Genomic DNA, 22,373 nt, shown 5'->3' on the forward strand with positions numbered 1-22,373 from the left:
TGGATTCTCTTAATACAAAAGTTATATGGCTAAAACAAATGACTGCTCCCATGTGAGATGTCATGTGATATTATAAAGAGAAAAAATATGAACACATACATAAGACAATGAAAACAAATACTTCAAGATTTCAACATTTTTATGATCTTACCACATTTCCCATAGATTAAATCAAATTGCCGCATTAATTCAGCTTCGGTTTTATATGGAGAGTACTTATAAATTATAGACAATTCCGTTGAGAATTTCTGAGGATCACCTGTGACAGATTCTCTGGTTTTTGTTAACCATGAAGGCATTGGAACTACAACCTATTAAAAAAACACATCAATTTACTATGAAACACACAAATAAAAACCATCACCTTTTTATCTGTTCATAATTCAGTCTACTCTTCAGCCCAATTACAAAACCAAACATGAAGTTAAAAGTTTATTTCCCTCCTATATTCTAGTTTTACAAGGAAGAGACACATAACAAATACATACTGGTCCATTGTGAAATGTGGGGACAGAAAGAATCTACTTCTGCTTTCTTTTAAAATGGCAGAGGGGACAACAGTAGCAGCATTTAAAAACTGGAGAGCAAATGACAGCCTTTCTAAGAAAAGCAATCCAAAGATCATGTCAGAAAAGAGAAGCAGCCTGATTTATAATTCAGAATCCACTAAAAGACTCCGGGATTGATGACATGAATCAACTCTAGACCCGGGCAAAGGGGAAAGAGAGCTAGATGTGCATCCAGACCTCCATCTGGCAATAAGTCCTCCCCTACCTCCACAAAGACTGGATGTTCACTTTCTGGAAAGACTGGAACAAAGTGTTTCTGAATTACATGACATGCCAAGTATAGCTGTCAGGACACCTTACTGAGATGAGAGGGATTAAGTGAAAGGGTACATATTGGGTACTAAGAACCTGAGATCTCTTCTCCCATTTAGCTTCCAGAAACTTGTCAGGTAGGTCTTCAGGTAGAAGACTGTAGAAGTCTTCTCTGAGAAATCTGACAAACCCACAAGGAAAGACATAAAGAAAATTATGTCGAGGGTTTCCCAATAAAACAGCCAGCTTAGATCTTCCTATCATGACACTCATAGCTGCCAAGCCCCACCACCCACACTCTCAGAGTTTTCAATAGGCATTTTATTAGACTAACCTTTAAAGTACAGCAGGCTCTCAAATGCTGTTTTGTTCAAGGTTCTTTTATTACAATGTCGATGAGAAAAAAACTCTCAGCAGGAGCCACTGCCTGTGTGGAATATGTAGGTTCTCCCCATCTCTATGTGGATTTCCTCCAGGTACTCCAGTTTTCTCCCACATCCTAAAGATGTGCACATGAGGTAGATTGGTGTGTCTGAACTGTTCCAGTCGGAATGAGTGTGGGTGTCTGTGAGTGGCCCTGCAATGGAAGGGTATCCCCTCCAGGGTGGGGTCCCACAGCATGCCCTGAACTACAGGGAGAGGCCACCCATGACCCTGTACTGCAATAAATAGGCTGGCAAAGAATTATCTTGTTAATTTTTCTTGAATGAATGTGTAGCTCATATTTATTTCAATGTTTAATATTGGAAGCATTTTGGGTCTTTCTTTATAAGTTTGGTAATGTTTTGTAACCAGAAATACACTGTAAGAACTTAACTCTTGTTTATATCAATTAGCCTATGGTAAAATTTGGTTTCACTTAAAGTCAGTTTCCAAGAACCTACCTGTGAAGTTAAGTGAGGACACACTATGTTCAGGATGAATAACTAAGCAAAGCCTCTTATATGATAAATACAGGTCAAATAAGCATAAACAAAGCAACTCCGTGCAAACAAAAAAACATAGAATATAAAACTTTCGGAGGAAAAATCAATCATTGTTAATATCTTCAGAGCTCTAAGAGGAAGTACTGTATCCTCGAAACAAGAACTAGATATCTTTTTAAAAGGAAGACTGAGAAGAAAGAAAAGACTTCTTGGGAATTAAGAATATGATTACAAAAAAAACACTTTTATATGAAAAGGTTGGAAGATAAATGTTATAAAATCTTCCAGAAAACAAAACAAAAATATAAAGGACAAAATATAGGAGAGAAAAGAAGAAAATTAAAAAACTGGTCTCAGACATCCAAGAGCTAAGAAATAGAAGCTACAAAAATATATGGGTAAAATAATCATCAAATGTTATAGGAAAATGCCCCAAAATTGAAGGACACGAGATTCCAGATTGAAAATGTCCAACAAGCCCCCAGCACAATGGATGCAAACAGAACCACCCAAAGGCAAAACACTGAAATCAGAATAATGGGGACAAAGAAGATTCCATTGACCTTCAAAAAGTAAAGGTCAGGGGGAAACAACGGTCACATACAAGACTCGGGAATTAAAATGGCTTAGACTCCTTAAAAACAACACTAGAAATTAGGAGGTAATAGAGCAATGCCTTCAAAGTTCTGAAGGAAAATTTATTCCAACCTAGCAATAAGACCAAACCAACTATCACTACATTTTCAAGCAAGATAAAAACACTTTCATGCACTAGAGATCTCAGAACATTTTACCTTTCATGCACCCTTGCTAAGATGCTACTGGAGAATATGTTACACCAAAAAGACATGAGATTTTGGATCTGAGATTTAACACAGAAGAGAGATGCAGAGACTCGCCAGGACAATGGCACGGGCAGATCCCAGGATGGCAGCTGAATACCATCCATGGAAAGCAGAATTGTGAGCTGCAGCACATGAGCAGTGGTAAAGACACAGAAAACCAAGCAGATAGTCGGTGGTAGTGATAAGTACATAGAACACTAAGCAGACAATTATTGATTCCAGGGAAAATAAAAACTTGTGCAGGAAAGAGAAAAAATAACCATTTATGACATGGTATGATTATGAATGGTGTTTATATAGTCTCATAATGTAAATACTGAACATTGTCATAACCATAATTACAAATGAGTTATGGAATTGGAAGGATATGTGTGTAATAGGAGTACAAGGAAAAAATAGATAAATCCTATTCTTTTATAGTAGGAGGTTAACAGGTAATGCCTAAATCAAATCAAAAGTAGCAATATAATTGCACAAAGGCATGGTTTTTCTTATGATTTCTTATAATGCCAATTGCAGGCTGGAAACACTCATAATATTTTGCAATTTAGTTAAATATTTCTACAGTTTTATTGCAATGTTGATTTTTGTGAATTTATTGATTAAATATCTCCCCTGCAAAAAAAAAAAAAAAGCAATACAAGCCTATTACACACAGATATCCAGAATAAAAAAAAAATCAAAAGAATCAGCTAATACTGTTGAAAGAGACTGCCTCTATGGAAATGGAAAGAGGTTGTTGGTTTTATTTTTTTTTTTAATTAGGGTAGGGTGAATGGTCCATTTTAGAAAGCTATAACCACAGAGCGTAGGCCCCATTTTGCATGCCCTTTACACACATAAAGTACAACATAAATGCTTAAAAGCATTGTTTTTCTTCATGTCAGCATCCCATTGGCTCTTCCCTATTGCCTGCAGACTGTTCCTATTACCCAGCCCCACTCCACTGCAGCCAGTGAGCATGCTCTGCTCTTGCTGGGCAATCTCACATTTCTATACTGTCCCTTCAAACCCCATTCTTACCTCCAGGTTTGAGACTTTCTGTACACCATTTCTCTCCACAAACCAGCCTTTCAAAGTAATAAGGTGTACTCACTCCATAAAACTGCCATTGATCACTAACGTGTCCATCCATATCATTGCTTTTGACAAATTGTAGCAGCAGGAACACATACTTGTTGAACAGCATTCTTTTTAAGCAATTCCATTTTATTATTTAGATAATTCATATGTGTCTGCCTTATTTTGTGGCAGCGCTAAAAACACTCTGATGGTCATGTGGTTTACTTCTTGTTTCCTACCTTCCACAGGGCCTACCCAGTGCTGGACAGACAGCAGTTCCTTAACATATACTTGTTGTACTGAATTATAACTGATGCTTCTAAAAGTAAAACTCAGACACTGCAAATTAATAAAATGTCTCTGGGTCATCAAATGGAGTTGAAATTATTATGGTCACTGGAGTTACGAGATTAAGTATATTTCACATTCTGTTTCTTTAGATTTTCTATTTCAAGACTATTTCTTTTAAGAATGATAATCCATTTATGGCACAAGTGGTATAATTGATTTGAAGGCTTCTTCTAAAAACACCTCATTGTGCCAAAAGGAGCCTCTTATTTTGGGAGATTTGTAGATAAAAGTTCTGAAAATTACCTAAAAGTTGAAAACCCAAGAGAGAATAAAATAGGCCTCCAATGACCCAGCCACTCTTTCTTCATCTCCCAAACATATTCCTAAATTTCTAAATCATAACCAGAAAGAACTCATTATAGATTTTACCTCCTGAGATAGGAAATGAAAACAACACTGATACCATTTTAACCAAAGAAAAAACTCAACTCTTACCTCACTCAGACCTTCTCCTTCACAGAATGTCTGAGAAAAAAACACACAGGTCATCGTTGCTTCCTTCTTTGTGAAAAGAATAAAGTCTTTTCCAATCCTCATGGACCCACTATATTAAAAATCAAGAACATAACAGTTTACATGTCAAACACTAAAAAGGAGCAACAGGCAGGCATGATACTGTGTTCTCTAATGCGTTTTCTCTTCATGGAAATAGCTCCACTGTTTTGCTGACCCATTTCTAAGAGAGTTCAATATGGTTTTTTTTCTCAAAGCAGAACAGATGGATTTGATCTAGTCCAGGCCCATACTCTTGCTTGAGACATGACTTCCAGAGATAAAGATGGCCTGGGGTTGAAGAAGAGCACAATCATCTGCCTCTAGCAGTTGCCACACTGCTGATTGTGGCCTGTGGTCTTGCTTTTCATTGAGATACTAGAGGCCATGCCCTGGAGAGGGGGTCCCTCAGCCTGGCCTGCCCCCTCTCACAGTCTGGGAGCCCTTAGGGGTGGGAGGCGACCGGGCAATCAGGGGAAAGTGATACCCCATCACACCTCTGCAGCTGCCACTGCTGGCAGCACAAGCCTTGGCTGGCCCTGGTTACCTGAGCCTTGGGTGGCCCTGGGCGGCTTGGCAGCCATCATCCGAGGCTTTCCTGCACCTCGGGCCAGCCCTGGATAGCTGGGGGGCTAAGGGGACTGAGGGACACAGGAGACAGGTGCACAGAGCGGCCAGGCCCGCACCACCCTGGCGGGGCTGAGGGGACTGACTGGGCGCCACCATCTTGTGGCTGTGGGTGCTGCCATCTTTGAGGGCGGGGCAGTCAATTAGCATATTCCCTCCTTATTGGCTGTGGGTGCCGCCATCTTTGCAATGGCGTGAGGGTCAATTAACATATTCCCTCTTTATTAGAAAGGATTCTACTAAAATAAACCATGGACACAAATGGCACTTATGCTAAACTATGCTTTGAGAAATAATAAACCACAGAGATGCAATTAAGCTCAGAAGTACAGCAATTCATGAAAGAAGATTCATCACTTATTTGAAAATTAAATTTTAAAATGTTGTAAAGATCAAGTCAGTTTTGGGTATGGAGAATCCAAACTAAGGTAGGACTCCCAAGTTTATATTCTTTTTAAAGTATTATAAACTTGGACCATCCTAATATATAAAAACCCAGGGTCCGTAACATCAAAAACGACCAAAGGCTTGACCGACCGGAAGTCAGTGCTGGGTAGCCGTGGCGCCCTGACCCAGCACTGACTGCTAAGGGGGCTGCAGATCAGGCCTGGAGAAAGGCCTGGGGAGAGAGAGGCAAGGGTCTGATCCGTAACCTCCGTGGAAGCTGTTGATCAGCACTTGCCTCTCTCTTTTGCTCCGGGCCTGGCCAGCAGCCGTGCCTCTCTTTCTCTCGGGCCTCCGCTGGGGCTGCTGATCAGCCCCGCCTCTCTGATCAGGCCCGTTGATAGGCCCAGAGACACTGACTGGCATAGAAACCAACCAATCAGAACCAAATCTGGGTGAAGTGTGAGGAGCCAATGGCTGCCTAGGAAGTGGAGCTTTTGATGCTGACTGGCATAGAAACCGACCAATCAGAACCAAATCTGGGTGAAGTGTGAGGAGCCAATGGCTGCCTAGGAGGCGGAGCTTTTGACACTGACTGGCATAGAAACCAACCAATCAGAAACTAATCTGAGTGAACTGCAAAGGCAGAACCTAAGGTGGGGGCTGAGGAGGGGTTTTAAGGGCAACAGCTGTTCGGTGTAAGGTGTAAAAAAGCAGTTCAATTTTTTAATGACCAGTTTGGCAGTATAGTGCATATGGCTGGCTATCAGTCCAGACAGAGGGATTATGTATTTTTGTCTGCCAAGAGCATCTTCTCCTGCTGAAAAAGTGCCCCCCCACCCCCCCGGCATTTAAGCAATCTTATCCTATATAATCTATCTATACATCTAAAAGGGTAATATGCTGATTAGACTGGGTTGACTGGCCATCTTCTGGATGTCCGACTTCCTCTGGACAAAGCCATGGTGGTGGGGGCCGAGGCAGGGGCCTTTAGGTGCAATTAGGCTGGCAGGGGAGGGCAGTTAGGGGTGAGATCAGGCCTGCAGGGGTGGGCAGTTGGGCGCGAGATCAGTCTGGCAGGGGAGGGCAGTTGGGGGCAACCAGGCTGGCAGGGGAGGGCAGTTGGGGGCGAGATCAGGTTGGCAGGGAAGAGCAGTTGGGGGCAAGATCAGGCCAGCAGAGGAGGGGAGTTAGGGGCAATCAGGCAGGCAGGCAGAGGCAGTTAGGTGTGATCAGGCAGGCAGGCAGGCAGGTGAGCGGTTAGGAGCCATCGGTCCCAGGTTGTGAGAGGGATGTTCAACTGCTGGTTTAGGCCCAATCTCTGTGAGCCTAAACTGGCTGTCACACATCACCCAAGGGGTCCCCGAGTGGAGAGGGTGCAGGCTGGACTGAGGGAACCCCCTCTCCCTGTGCACGAATTTCATGCACCAGGCCACTAGTTTCTACATAAGATTGCCTTTAACTAAATATTGTTCTATTATCAATAATATCTGCCTTAAAGAAAAGAAATTCTCACCTTTTAAGACCATTGCCATATTGCCCAATAAACTTCAAGGTTGATAACCGTTTCTTGGATGTCCCAAAGTAAATAATATTTGAGGCTTCCTCTGTAATCCACAAAAGTGTTTTAGGTGGTTAGGAATTATGAGTAGTTCACAGGGGCCAAACATCCAGTTCTTAGCACATCACGCATATCTCAGAACACACATATCTCTTGGATCAGCCCAAAAGCAAGGCTCCTTATCAGGCTCCATAATCTCTGACCAGGATCTTAATAGTATTATATTGAAGGATGTCAGACAGACCTAGCCATGTGATTTTAGGGTAAATAAGAGTTTAAAACTCTGAAACTTAATTTCCAAATCTCTAAAAGGGAACTACTTACATTAAAAAGATCATACACCATGACCAAGTGGGAATTATTCCAGGGATGCAAGGCTGGTAGAATATATACAAATCAATAACAGATTGTAAGACAAAAATCACATGATCATATCAATTGACACAAAAAAAAGCATTTGACAACACCCTTTTTTCATAACAAATATCAGCAAAGAGGGATCATACTTCAACATAATAAAGGCCATGTATGACAAACCTACATAACACTTAATGGATAAAATATTAAAATTATTTCCCCTAAGAACAGAAACAAGACAGGGATATCCACTTTTACCACTCTTATTCAAAATAGTACTAGAAGTGCTGGCCACAGTGATCAGACAAGAAGGTAAAATAAAAAATCATTCAAATTGAAAAGGAGGAAGTAAAATTGTCAATATTTACAGATGACATAATATTGTACATAGAAAACCCTAAAGACTCTATCAAAAAACTACCAGCTTTAATAAATGAATTCAGCAATATAGCAGGATACAAAATTAACACTTAGAAATGCATGTCATTTTTATATACCAATAATGAACTCTCAGGAAGAGTAATTAAATAATCCCATTTACCATTGCAAAAAAAAAAAATTAAGATATTTAGGAATAAACTTAACCAAGGAGATACAAGACTTATATTTGGAAAGCTACAGGACGTTGAAAAAGGGATAGAGGAAAATATAAACAAATTGAAGAATATACCATGTTTATGGATTGGTAGAATCAACATCATTAAAATGTCCATACTATCAAAAGCAATCAATAGATTTCACAATCCCTTGTAAAATACCAACTGCGGGGAAAAACCAAGATGGCGGCATAGGTAAACACCTAAACTGCTGCCTCGCACAACAATTTCAAAACTACAACTAAAAGACAAAACGGACATCATCCAGAACCACAGGAAGGCTGGCTGAATGGAAATTCTACAACTAGAAGGAAAGAGAAAAGCACACTGAGACTCAGAGGAGCTGCAGGAGGCAGAGGTACTGAGACGTGCGTGGAGAGGATTGGCAACTGAGTGTACGGCTGGCTTTATCAAGCGGGAGGGAGACAAAAGCTCGGGACTTCGCTGAACTTCAGTTCTGGGCGAGACTCTGGGGATCCAGACTCATTCGGGGAGAAACTGGACTGTCTGGCAGCGGGCGGAACTCAAGGGCGGCTTTCTCTCAGAGGTTCTTGCAGTGATTACCAGGGGACACTGAGACACAGGGGCCTATTAGGGCAGGGCTGACGGGAAACCGATGCTGTCTGCTCCACCCTGAGACTCCGCCCCATCCAAGCTGAGCACAGAGGCTTTTGCAAGTCTTGTCTCATAAGGGTGTCTCCAGCACAGAAGTTCTCCCAGCGTAGACACAGCTGATCCTCACAGCCAAGTGGCCTGGAGGTCAATTCCTCCCAGTGATACCAACAACAATCAAGGCTGAACTACAATAAGACTATGCACACAGCCCACAAAGGGGTGCACCAAGAGTGTCCACCTCAGGTAACTGGGGTAGGCTGAGCCACTGGGCCCTATAGGACACCTAGCACACAAAGCCACTCTATCAACTCAGGGAAGCAGCCAAAATGCGGAGACAAAGAAACAGATCACAAATGAAAGAAATGGGAGAAAGCAAACGACTGGATGTAGAGTTCAAAACCACAGTTATAAGGTTTTTCAAGAATTTTCTAGGAGAGGATCCAAGATGGCAGCGTAGGTGAGATTATGGAGCCTGATAAGGAGCCTTGCTTTTGGGCTGATCGAAGAGATATGTGTGTTCTGAGATATGCGTGATGTGCTAAGAACTGGATGTTTGGCCCCGGTGAACTACTCATAATTCCTAACCACCTAAACTGCTGCCTCGCACAACAATTTCAAAACTACAACTAAAAGACAAAACGTCTATCACCCAGAACCATGGGAAAGCTGGCTGAGTGGAAGTTCTGCAACTAGAAGGAAAGAGAAAAGAGCACTGAGATGTGCACAAGCGCTAAAAAGCTGAGGTACAGAGGCGCATGAATCGGGCTGGCAACGGGCGACTGGGAGCGCTGCATTTTTCAACCCGAAGGGAGACAAGCTCTCAATTACTCCGAACTCCAGTTTCTGGGGAGACACGGGGGACCCAAACTCCTACGGGGAGAAGTTGGACTGTCTGCCGTCGGGTCGGAAAGAGAGGGTGGCTTGCTTGCAGGGCTGCGTGCAGGAATAATTGTTTACTGTGCTGGAGTGCGGGACGCGGGGACACTGGGACACAATCGGAGACGCAGAACTGGCTAACTGGCAGCCATTGCTGTTTGCCACGCCCTAGCCTAGTGACGCCCTGAGACCCCGCTCCGCACAATCTACAAACCCACCCAAGCTCCAAGGAGCGGCTTTAGCATATAAATGGCCTGCCCTAAAAAAAAAATAAAATAAAATAAAAAATAAATAAATAAATAAATAAATAAATAAATAAATATGGCCTGCCCTATCGCAGCTTAACATAGCAAACTTGTAGCCGGGTCAGACAGCTCCAAAACCTCCAAACCCCAAGCAAAGAGGAGAAAACTGTAGTTCTCGCTGTAGCTCCTGCTGGGTGGCCTCAGACAGTACCTGACCTGCACCCCATTGGAGATCCAGAAGCCAGTGTACCTAGTGGTCAGTGTGAGACACCAGATTTCAACTCCTCACATCCATAAGTGATACATTCAAGAGGCAGACTCAGTGAGCACCAAAGCCCCACTGAAACAAGTCCTGCACCATAAGCGTGTCTCCAGCGCAGCAGTTCTTCCATTATAGACACAGCGGGTCCTCACAGCCAATTGGCCTGGAGGTCAATTCCTCCCAGTGTACCAACAGCAATCAAGGCTTAACTACACCAAGACTTTGCACTCAGCCCACAAAGGGGTGTACCAAGAGCGTCCACCTCAGGTGATTGGGGAGGCTGAGCTACTGGCCCCTATAGGTCACCTACCACACAAAGCCACTCCATCAACACAGGGAAGCAGAAAAATGCAGAGACAAAAAAAAAACATGTCACGAATGAAAGAAATGGAGGAAAGCAAACTACTGGATGACATACAGTTCAGAACCACATTTATAAGGTTACTCAAGAATCTTCTAAAAACCGCCGAGAAACTTGATGAGACCTCCGAGGAGCTTAGTGAGACCTTCAAGGACCTTAATGAGAATGCCAAAAAATGGAAAAGGACCAGTCAGAAATTAAGCATACACTGTCTAAAACAAAGAATATACAGAAACTCAACTGTAGATCAACGTACCCCAAGAATCAAACCAAAGATCTGAAATATGAGAAAACAAAAAACACCCAACCACAAAAACAAAAAGAAAAAAGAATCCAAAAATATGAAGATAATGTAAGGAGCCTCTGGGACAACTTTAAGCGTAACAACATCCGAATTTTTGGGGTGCCAGAAGAAGAGAGAGAGCAAAATATTGAAAACCTATTAGAAGAAATAATGACAGAAAACTTTCCCTACCTGGTGAAAGAAATAGACTTTCAAGTTCAGGAAGCACACAGAACCCCGTACAAGAGGAATCCAAAGAGGAACACACCAAGACACATCATAATTAAAATGACAAGGGCAAAAGACAAAGAGAGAATCTTGAAAGCAGCAAGAGAAAAACGGTTAGTTACCTACAAGGGAGTACCCATACGACTGTCAGCTGATTTCTCAGCAGAAACTATGCAGGCCAGAAGGGAGTGGCAAGAAATATTCAAAGTGATGAATAGCAAGAACCTACAACCAAGATTACTCTACCCAGCAAAGCTATCATTCAGAGTTGAAGGTCAGTTAAAGAGCTTCACAGACAAGAAAAGGCTAAAGGAGTTCATCACTACCAAACCAGGATTTCATGAAATGCTGAAGGGTATTCTTTAAGAAGAGGAAGAAGAAGAAAAAGGTAAAGATAAAAATTATGAACAACAAAATGACATCAAATACATACCTACCAACAAGTGAATCTAAAAATCAAGTGAATAAAAAATCTGAAGAACAGAATGGACTGGTGAATATAATAGAATCAGGGACATAGAAAGGGAGTGGACTGACAATTCTCAGGGGGAAGGGGGTGTGAGGGGTACGTGAAGATATTGGACAAAAATCTTACACCTATGGATGAAGACATAAAGGCATGGGGTGGGGTGGGGAATCAGGTGGAGGGGAGCTATGGGGGGAAAAAAAGAGGAATACCTTTAATAATCTGAACAATAAAGATTTATTTTTTAAAAAAAGAATTTTCTAGAAAAGGCCGATAAATTTAGCGAGACCCTCGAGGATATGAAGAAGGACCAACTAGAAATTAAGCATACACTGACTGAAATAAAAAATATTATACAGAGATCTAACAGCAGACTGGAGGATCACAAAAATCAAGTCAAAGATTTGAAAAACAAAGAAGCAAAAAACTCTCAACTGGAAAAGCAAAAAGAAAAAGGAATCCAAAAATATGAAGATAGTGTAAGGACCCTCTGGGACAACTTCAAGCGTACCAACATCCGAATTATGGGGGTGCCAGAGGAAGAGAGAGAACAAGATATTGAAAACCTATTTGAAGAAATAATGACCGAAAACTTCCCCCACCTGGTGAAAGAAATAGACTTACAAGTCCAGGATGCGCAGAGAACCCCAAACAAAAGGAATCCAAAGAGGACCACACCAAGACACATCATAATTAAAATGCCAAGAGCAAAAGACAAAGAGAGAATATTAAAAGCAGCAAGAGAAAAACAGTTAGTTACCTACAAGGGAGCACCCATACGTCTGTCAGCTGATTACTCAACAGAAACTATGCAGGCCAGAAGGGAGTGGCAAGAAATATTCAAAGTGATGAATAGCAAGAACCTACAACCAAGACTACTCTACCCAGCAAAGCTATCCTTCAGAATTGAAGGTCAGATAAAGAGCTTCACAGATAAAAAAAAGCTAAAGGAGTTCATCACCGCCAAACCAGTATTATATGAAATGCTGAAAGGTAGTCTTTAAGAAGAGGAAGAGGAAGAAAAAGGTAAAGATAAAAATTATGAACAACAAATACATATCTATCAACAAGTGAATCTAAAAATCAAGTGAATAAAAAAATCTGATGAACAGAATAAACTGGTGAATATAATAGAATCAGGGGCATAGAAAGGGAGTGGACTGACAATTCTCGGGGGGAAAGGGGTGTGGGGGGTGTGGGAAGAGACTGGACAAAAATCGTACACCTATGGATGAGGACAGTGCGGGGAGGGGGGGGGCGGGTAAGGGCAGAGGGTGAGATGGGAACCAGGTGGAGGGCAGCTATGGGGGAAAAAAGAGGAACAATTGTAATAATTGAACAATAAAGATTTATAAAAATAAATAAATAAATAAAATACCAATGGCATATTTCACAGATCTAAAACAAATACTCCAAAAATTGATATGGAACCAAAAAGGATCCCAAATAGTCGCAGCAATATTAAGAAAGAAGAACAAAGTTGGAAGAATCACAATACCAGATATCAAATTATACTACAAAGCCACCATAATCAAAAAAGCCTGTTACTGGCACAAGAACAGGCATGTAGATTAATGAAACAGAGAAGACAACCCATAAATTGATCCAAGCTATTATGCTTAATTAATATTTGACAAAGGAGGCAAGAACATACAATGGAGTAAAGATAGTCTCTTCAATAAATGGTGTTGGAAAAATTGGACATGCAAAAAATAAAACTAGACCACCAACTTACATCATACCCCAAAATAAACTCAAAATGGATGAAAGACTTAAATGTAAGTCCTGAAACCATAAAATTTTTAGAAGAAACCATAGGCAGCAAAATCTCAGACATCTCTTACAGCAATATGTTTGTGGATACCTACCTCTCCTAGGGCAAAGGAAACTAAAGAAAAAATAAACAAATGGAACTACATCAAAATAAAAAGCTTCTGAACTGCAAAAGAAACCATCATCAAAATAACAAGAGAGCCAACTACATGGGAGAACATATTTTCCAATGATACATCTGATAAGGGGTTAATCTCCAAAATATATAGGGAACTCATGCAACTTAACAAAAGGAAAACAAACAATCCAATTATAAAATGGGCAAAGGAACTAAATAGATACTTCTCCAAAGTGGACATAGAGAAAGCTAAGAGACATCTAGAAAAAAATGCTCAAAGTCACTAATCATCAGAGACATGCAAATTAAAACAACTATGAGATACCACACCACACCTGTCAGAATAGCTAACATCAACAAACAACAAGTGCTGGTGAGGATGTGGAGAAAAGGGGACCCTAGTACACAACAGGTAGGAATGCAGAGTGATGCAGCCACTGTTGAAAACAGTATGGAGGTTCCTAAAAAAATTAAAAATGGAACTCCCATTTGACCTAGTGACCCCACTTCAAGGAATATATCCTAAGAAACCCAAAACACCAATCAGAAACAATATATACACCCCTATGTTCATAGCAGCACAATTTACAATAGCTAAGATTTGGAAACAGCCCAAGTGTCCATCAGAGGATGAGTGAATAAAAAGCTGTGGTACATTTACACAATGGATTACTACTTGGCTATAAAAAAGAAGTAACTCTTACCATTTGCAACAGCATGGATGGACCTAGAGAGTAGTATTATGCTAAGTGACATAAGCCAATCAGAGAAAGATAAGTATCACATGATCTCACTCATATGTGGAATCTAATGAACAAAATAAACTGATGAACAAAAATAGATCCAGAGACATAGAAGCATGGAACCGACTGAAAATTTCAGAGGAAAGGTGGGGGTGGGACTTGGGGAGGGAGAGATTAACTGAGAAACTTACATGCTTGTGTGCATAGCCCATGGACACAGATAATACTGTGGTGAAGGCCTGGCAGGGGCAGATGTGGGATGGAAGGGGTCAATGGGAAAAAAAGAAACAAAGGGGACACCTGTAATACTTTCAACAATAAAGATACATTTAAAAATAAAATAAAAGGGAACTATTAATACTTGTAACACAGTTGATAAATATAAATAAAACTAGGGGCCCGGTGCATGGAATTTGTGCACTGGGGGGGGGGTCCCTCAGCCCAGCCTGCCCCCTCTCATATACTGGCCCTCAGGGGAAGTCCTACTGAGGCGACCGGGCTGATCAGGGGAAGGCACCAGCCCCATCACCCCGCTGCTGCAGCCACTGCCAGTCTCTGCAGTCACCAAGGTGTTTTCATCAACACAGACTCCAGTCCCTTCACCATGAAAAAATGACAACTTTCTTTAGGCATTTTCAAGATGTGTCTTTCATAGGATATGACATTTCTTTCTTTCTTTTTTTTTAAATCCTCACCTGAGGATATGTTTCCATTGATTTTTAGAGAATGTGGAAGAGAAAGGAAAAGACAGAAAGAAACATCAAAGTGAGAGGAACACTTTGATTGGTTGCCTCCTGCATGAGCCCTGACCTGGGCCCCAGCCAAGGAGGAGCCTGCAACCTAGGTACATGCCCTTGATCAGAATCGAACCGGACCTTGCGGTTGGCAAGCCTAGGCATTATCCACTGAGCCAAACCGGCTAGGGCAGGATATGACATTTCTTAGCCCTCCAGCAGCAGACCTTCTTTTTTTTCTCCAGGAGTGTGGTGGAAAAACCCTAGATTACCTTTTTGGATTCTTATACCCAAGTTACTAAGAATATTACCAGTGGCAAACAGGGAGCTTAGCCAATGAGCGGTCAGAAAAGGTATTTCCTCTGTAGTTCACACCAATTGCCTCTGATCTCTGGCTCCGCCCCTGCCAAGGCCTAAAGCCTCCGGGCCTGGGCAGGGGTCCCCCAGCTCCCTCCCAGGAGCCCCATGGCTCAGGCCCTTCCCAGGTTGCTCAGGACCCACCAGAAGCCTACCTCAGAGTGACCTGGGTGCTGAGAAAGTTCTCGGGACCCAGGCTGCTGGGTGCCTACATATGCAAATTAACCTCCATTTTGTTGGGTTAATTTGCATACTCACTCTGATTGGCTGTGGGCGTAGTGGAGGAATGGTCAATTTACATGTTTGTCTATTATTAGGTATGACGAATTCAATAAGATGATGTATTTTTCAAACCCTGGACACAACGCATGGAACTTGATAAATGCTAATAAATTTTAAATATTATGATTACTTGTACCACTAGTAATTTTCTATAAAGTTGGCCTTTATCAAGCCCCATGTGAATCTAAGAAGAACGAAATGGCTTCTGGTCTGATACAACCTGGGGAGGAAGGTTTCAGACTTTTAGAGTTAGTCTCCTGTTCTCTTAAAGGCATTCTAGAATTCTAGAGAAAAATCTTCTGGATTTCAGAAAATACATACCTCCAGAAACAAAAAGCTCCAAGGGAAACAAGAAAAGATAGAAATGGGTCTCCCAATTGGCCTACTTGAATACATGCTTTAGAATTGTTCTGAGGACCCTGTGTCCATCTGGGGGCACCTGGTTTGGGGTGTGTCAAAGCTACCAGATACTCTGCTTGTCAGAACCTTATCTGACATTCAATCTCATGTTCTTATCCAGGTTGGATATTAGGTGATGGTATCCATAATGATAATGTTAACTATAATTTATTGATTGTTTAGTGCATTCTAGGTGCTATCAATATACTTTACATGTACCACTTAATATTGATAACAAACCTACAAGGAATAAATTATTATTGTTATTTGCATGTTACAGATGAGGAAATTTAAGTTTAAGGAGTTTATGTAACCTTCCCAAGGTCACACAGCTCATAAATGCTACCACTAGGATTACAACCCAGACCAGATTTGTCAAAGACCAGATCCCAGGGTTTTCATTACACACCACATAGACTCCCATGTATGGGGCCAGAGATCAGGGCAGAGAGTCAGAACACTGAGTAGAACAGACATGACCCTTGCCCTCAACAACTTTAGACTCACTTTTTAAACTTTAATAAACGTATTTAAGAACATCTATCACAAGACTAAATGGAAAAATCAGTGTTGCTTGCCTTACACAGAAGAGATAAACTTAAAACATATTAAGATAAATGCATTACTAATAAATGGTATCAAGGACCCATCTAGGATTGTCTTTGATGGTAGATGTGCCACACCTTAGAAAACACTCATGTATGTCATGGTAGGAGAAACAGACTGAAAGAAGTAGCCAAATAAACAAGACCATTTCTAAAAGTGAGGGGGCAAATGACGCAAGAAATTGAAAGCATTACTAGGGAGTATGAATTGTATTCTAAGGTAATGAAAAACCATTAAGAGTATTTATAAACAGAATAACATGATATGATTTATGTTAAAAGAAAAAATCTGCTTAGGATTTCCGTATGGGGAACAGCCTGTCATGGTACAAGACTCGGGGTAAAAGAGTTTGGAAATTACTGCTGTCATTTTCTGTGGGTCCAGATTGATCTGGCTCAGTGTAGACAACAGATAGATTTTATTTTCAGTCATCAGATACATTCCTCCTTCTAACTTTTTACTCAATTTCTAATCAATGTTAATAAAGAATTGCTCTCTCAACACTTGTGGGCTTTTTAAAAATATACTACTTTTTATGTCAACTAACGTGTTCCTTCTGAAGATCTGAATCTTTGTCACTTTCTTGTGTTTTGGTCATTTTGTTCATGGAGCCATATAAAATGAGTTGCTTTTTTTTATTAAAGAATTGCCTTAAAATGTATTCCATATTCTGTTATTTATTTTAAGAATTCAGGAAAAGGAACTTAACATTCATCCTAGACGTGGGAAACGAAACTGCTTTTTCAGTGTGGTTTTCGCACAAACTCTGCTCTTATTTAGTTAAAGAACCAACAATACTTTTTCATCAAAATGACCTGGAAAAATCAAAATTATTCAAAGTTAGAATGAGAACTGAGTAGACTATCTGAGCATTTCTAAACTTGCTAATAAATTACTGTATGACTATTCAGACCAAGGCGGAACTTCCAAGACTCAGAAGACAGAAAACGATAACAACTTTACTTTGTATTCTCAGCTGCCATCAGCATGAATGAGCTTTCTTTCCTCTGGTGTGAAGCTGACCTATACAGTCCCATGTTACTTGAACTCCCTCACTATTTTTAAATCTTGGCTTGTGGCACATACACAAGTGTTATAAGAATTCAGGGTTAAGTGAGTCCACGTAAATCAAGCCCTCATTAGAGGAAATAAATAACATTTCAATTCCACAGCAAACAGGTATTATGTACCTATGTGCTGGCTTTTTCCAGCCTTGATGATACAAAGACAGTCGTGTAATGTATTGTAGTTATTCATTATGATAGCTACATCTAATCAAAGCAACTAAACCTTTGAACATGCAAAGAAAAATCACAAACTGCTAAAAACAAAGAAAGATGACCTCTACCTCAAGGTTAAGCAGGAATTTTTAAATAGCCTAAAGGCTTTGGAAACTGCCTAAGAGGTCTCAAAAGCAATACCTGAAGGATGGTCTAAAAACAATCTCAGAGTGCAACCAGTAACCATTGGTATTCCATTCACTCCCAGATGCTTTTTCGTACAAGTAATTAGGTACCCTCTGCGTTTCATTTTCCTGGAAATATTTATTTACACTCACTTTTGTCTTGGTTTTACATGGTTGCAATGAATTTATTCTGTCAGCTGAAATATTTAAACCTAAAAAGTTCAACAATACATTAAGGCTGGGATTTATTTACCCTAATAGCTCCATATCTGTTTTTGCACAGATACCTCAATTTACTTTTATTTATTTTATGAGTTTTATTGTGTAAAGTGTTACAAATAGTTATTTTATGAGTTGTAATACTATTCCCTCTAACAGCCGGTTATGTATCTAGATAATTAACTTACCAGGGCTCATACCACATCCATCATCCAGAAAGCACAACATGAATCCACCCTGCAGTTTTTCATTATCCACTGTAAGAGAAAGCAGTTATTACTAATAAATATTGAGCCTAATTTGTTCATCAGAAAGTCATGCTGCTCACAGAATTATTCGTCCTCTTCGAATGCAGCCACTGAGTGATGACAATTATGGTACAGTGATAGAGCTCAGAAAAGCATTTTGACTACAATTTCACACAGAAAATTGCAAGGGGGAAACAATCAAGCAACAAAAAGGCTTTGAATTATTATAAAACACCTGCACATTAATGAATTAATGACATGCTCAGTTCCAGAAGGTGACTGGCCCATTAGACTCTACGTATTCCTTCCCTAGGGGAAGGGAGAAAGGTAGAGTGTGGTGTGACCCCAGGATCCCTCCGTTCTAACTGACCAGCCTGTATTCCCTTCCTCCAAAGCTCAATTCCAAAGTCAATCCAGGCCATCCTCATTAAATTCATCCCTCTTCCAACTAGTTAAATCCCGTAAGAGCCATTTGAGCATGCTTCTTTTGTTGTGATTATTATTTTTTATTGTTGTTGTTATTATTGGTATAGGTTTTTTTTTTGTTTATAAATTTTTGCTTATTTCAATGTCACACTAGTCATAGGCCCAAAATTACAAAGAAATGACCAGTCTTAGAAACTTTCAGAGTTCTGACTATTAGTAAACTCAGTTGTTGTTTTTTCAGTAGTGTCTTTAATTATAGATTTATCCAATTTGAATATTTTACTATTTATACCAAACACTAGAAATATCTACCAATTCTAAATAACACCTTTCTCCCTTCCTCGGAACTTGTCGAGATGGTAAAGGCAAAGAAAGCTGCTCAAGAGCAACTACTAAAGGCAAGCAGAGCCAAGACATGACTTAAGACCATCTTTGTTGTGTGTGCATTTTTATAATAAAACCGAAATACTTTACAAATTTTCACTTAAAATTATACTTATGGTGATCATTTGAAAGCATGCCATTCCAACATAATTTCTCAGAGCCCTACCATTCACTGTGGTAGTCTTATCCTTTGAAAGTTTGATGCAGTGTTTCATTCTAATTTCCAAGTACCAAAAATGGTCTTGGGAGAGGGAGAAGGAGGGGGTGTACAGGAGGCAACCGATCAATGTTTCACTCTCATGTTGACCTTTTCTCTCTCTCCTTCTCCCTTCCTCTCTCTCTAAAATCAATAAAAACAAACAAAAAAGAAAAACATATGGAATGCATACCCATGTTTACTAGAACTAATACACACAAAGTGATAAAACACCCATGGATAAACATATATTTAGTTTGAAATTTATAGCCTTCAGGTTACCTGAAGGAAACCTAAGACTGGAGAGTAATTCAGGTGCCTCAGTAAACAATTTGGAAATCAGCCCAATACCTAGATTAACTACGTATACTCATACAAATTCTATCTATCGGCGCATACCCCGTTTCTGGTTTGTTTGTTTATTTTTAAAAATCAATTTGCTAGGTTTATAACCATAGTATAGTTTGTTGCAATAAAAAAACTTTATAGCCCTGGCCAGTGTGGCTCAAAAGTTGGTTGGGTGTCATCCGTGAACCAAAAGGCTGCTGGTTCCCGGTTGGACACGGGCCCAGGTTTTGAGCTTGATGCCGGTAGGAGGCATTCAGGAGGCAGCAGATCAGTGTTGTGCTTTCACATTGATGTTTCTCTCTCCGCCCCTCGCCGTCTCTCTTTCTAAAACAAATCAATAAAAAATATTAAATAAAAAGAAAACTTTAGCCCAGCAGGTGTGGCTGAGTGATTGTCAACTCATGTACCAAGCGGTCACCAGTTAGATTCCCAGTCAGGGCACATTCCCAGGTTGCAGGCCGAAGCAAGAGAGAGCCAATTGACTTTTCTTTCTCATCAATGTTTCCATCTCTCTCCCTTTCCCCTCCTCTCTCTCTAAAATAATAAAAACATTTAAAAACAACTTTATTGTCTCTCACCATTAGAAGGCATGTTCCATGAGTGCAGAGACTTAATCCAAAATTCTGCTCAATGCTCCCTCCCCAGCACCCAGAGTAATTACTCGGTTCATTCATAATAGGCCCTCACTAAACTGTTATTGAATAAATGAATGAACCTGTGAACTAGTCTACCTCTATTCTTTTCCTCATGGTAATTCCTCAGACAAGAATATTCTTTTCTTCCGCCAACACTACTTGACAAAAATCACATCCATATTTCAAGCCCCAGCTCTTTTACGTGAGGCATTCTTTCTCTTTGTTCCCACCATACTCTGGGCCTCTCCTGGGCAAGAGATGCTTATTCTATTTTACTCTATGTAATCCTACATAATAAAAGCCTAATATGCAAATTGTCCAATTGATGGGATGACCGGTCATTATGATGTGCAATGACCACCCTGAAGCAGACACTCAATGCAGGAGGTGCCCCCAGCCTGCAGGCCCCAGGCCAGCTAAGGCGGGTGCCAGTGGGGGGCCCCTGATCACCCTGCCAGCTGCCCCACAGATCTGTCCTGATCACCGACCAGGCCTAGGGACACTACCCATGCATGAATTTCATGCACTGGGCCTCTAGTTAGATACATAAAGGAAGACGGCCTGTTCTCCTGCTGTTTCCTTCTGTGTGGAATGGAGTTCAGCCAGTATTAGTAAAGAGGCCCTTTGCTGTCCCTGCACTCACTTTCCCAGCGGCAATGAGCTCACCCTCTGACTGGTAATTTGGGGAGGCCCTGCTCAGACCCTCATGTTCCCTCTGGGGAGTGAGCTGCCTGCAGAGAGCAGAGGTCCTCTGCCCAATCCTCAGGACAGCCCCGCTCCCAGGGGAAGCCTGAAGCCAGTGGTGGGAAGTGCCTGGTTCTGGGTTTGATCAGCAAGTCTGCTGGCTCTCACACCAAGCTCCATACTCCCACCGAGCACTTATCGGTAATAAAGAATGACTGTTGTTTTCTTTCTCCTTTTCAGAACATGGAGGTAGAAAGGGAAGAATACTGTCATTTATAACATTTCAGATCTCTCAAGATGCCCATGTCTCTCTCCTGTGTGAACCATACACACCCACCTGCACAGGATCTAAACACTTTGAACTGAGTTGGTTTTTAAATATCGATATGGATTTACATCGTGGACCGTATTCTCTCGCCTGTGACCAATAGCCAATATTAGCCAGCATCTACAGGAGATCTGACACAGTTGGGGATGGGGGTAATTTTTAACACCACGGGTGCTTCTCTAGGAGTATTCACTGCAGGGCTGGGTCACAGAACCTAACCTCGTTCACACCAAATTCTAATGAAATGAACTAATAAGAGCAATAAGTATTTGGTGACTAGAAATGAAATTAATGAAGAAAATGTATTTGGTGTGAATTTTATAGCACTCAAACACTCATACTGCACGTTCACTTATGCATTTCAAAACTGTGTTGAGATGATGTATACTTAATGGTAAATACTTGCTAAGTTAACACCCTTTTAAAAATAAAACTGTTTTCTCGTAGCAGACAAAGTGCCTGTTCCGAATCAGTCTGAGGCTTTCACAAAACCCTGAAAGATCTAATTTTGTAGAAGGTCCTGTCTCAAGTGAACAACGTCACCCCAGCAACGTACTTATTTAAACCCGGCTCCATGGGGTCACTGTAGTCACGAAGCACTTAGATTACATTACACACCTATAGGATGTGGGTGGATTTCATGGAATAAAATAAAAGCAAAATAACTACAGGCTTTTCCTTTGGAAGAAAAAAAAGAAGAAAAAGAAAGCAAATCTGCTCACCTGAAAACACATCGAGTCTTGCAGCCCCAGCATCTCTGGAAACAATATAAAAATGTCATTGCTTCAGTGTGAAATTGTTTTTAAAAATTACCTTGATCAGAACTCACGGAGTTCCCCACCTGTGGGGGGTGGGCGGCCTGGTGGTTGCGGCCCCCTGCTGGTCGCAAGAGAAACAGCCAGCGGAGAAGAGGGGTTTGGGGTATCCCCGCCCACACCCACGCGCCAACCCTCCATGCACCAGCTCCCCACACACTCCCAGCCTTCTGTCCTTGGTGCCCCATCCCAGGTTGCAAAAAAGCCCTCCCGGCCTCTCTGAACACAGCGTTGTGGCAGCGCCCCTCCTCTCCTCCTGGGTGCCTCCTGCTCTGGATGGGGTTCCCCGCCCCCCCACTGCCGAGGGCTGCCTTC

The 22,373-nt window shown here is 41.1% G+C and overlaps 1 protein-coding gene across 1 annotated transcript in view; it reads right to left on the bottom strand.

Moving 5' to 3' along the window:
- The window catches only part of MORC1 (MORC family CW-type zinc finger 1), a gene marked incomplete at its 3' end in the record, with an annotated part of 154,174 nt that overhangs the window by 126,168 nt on the left and 5,633 nt on the right, over nucleotides 1–22,373 (bottom strand). Inside the window, exons 3-7 of the mRNA XM_080654678.1 lie at nucleotides 21,966–22,000; nucleotides 18,183–18,251; nucleotides 7,025–7,115; nucleotides 4,441–4,549; nucleotides 152–311 (exon numbers count right to left, since the gene is read on the bottom strand). Coding sequence (XP_080510804.1) covers nucleotides 152–311; nucleotides 4,441–4,549; nucleotides 7,025–7,115; nucleotides 18,183–18,251; nucleotides 21,966–22,000 — 464 coding nt within the window. The remainder of the gene's footprint in view (nucleotides 1–151; nucleotides 312–4,440; nucleotides 4,550–7,024; nucleotides 7,116–18,182; nucleotides 18,252–21,965; nucleotides 22,001–22,373) is intronic.

This window comes from Plecotus auritus (assembly GCF_963455305.1).
Source record: "Plecotus auritus genome assembly, chromosome: 2".
In the NCBI taxonomy this organism is placed as follows: Eukaryota; Metazoa; Chordata; class Mammalia; order Chiroptera; family Vespertilionidae; genus Plecotus; species Plecotus auritus.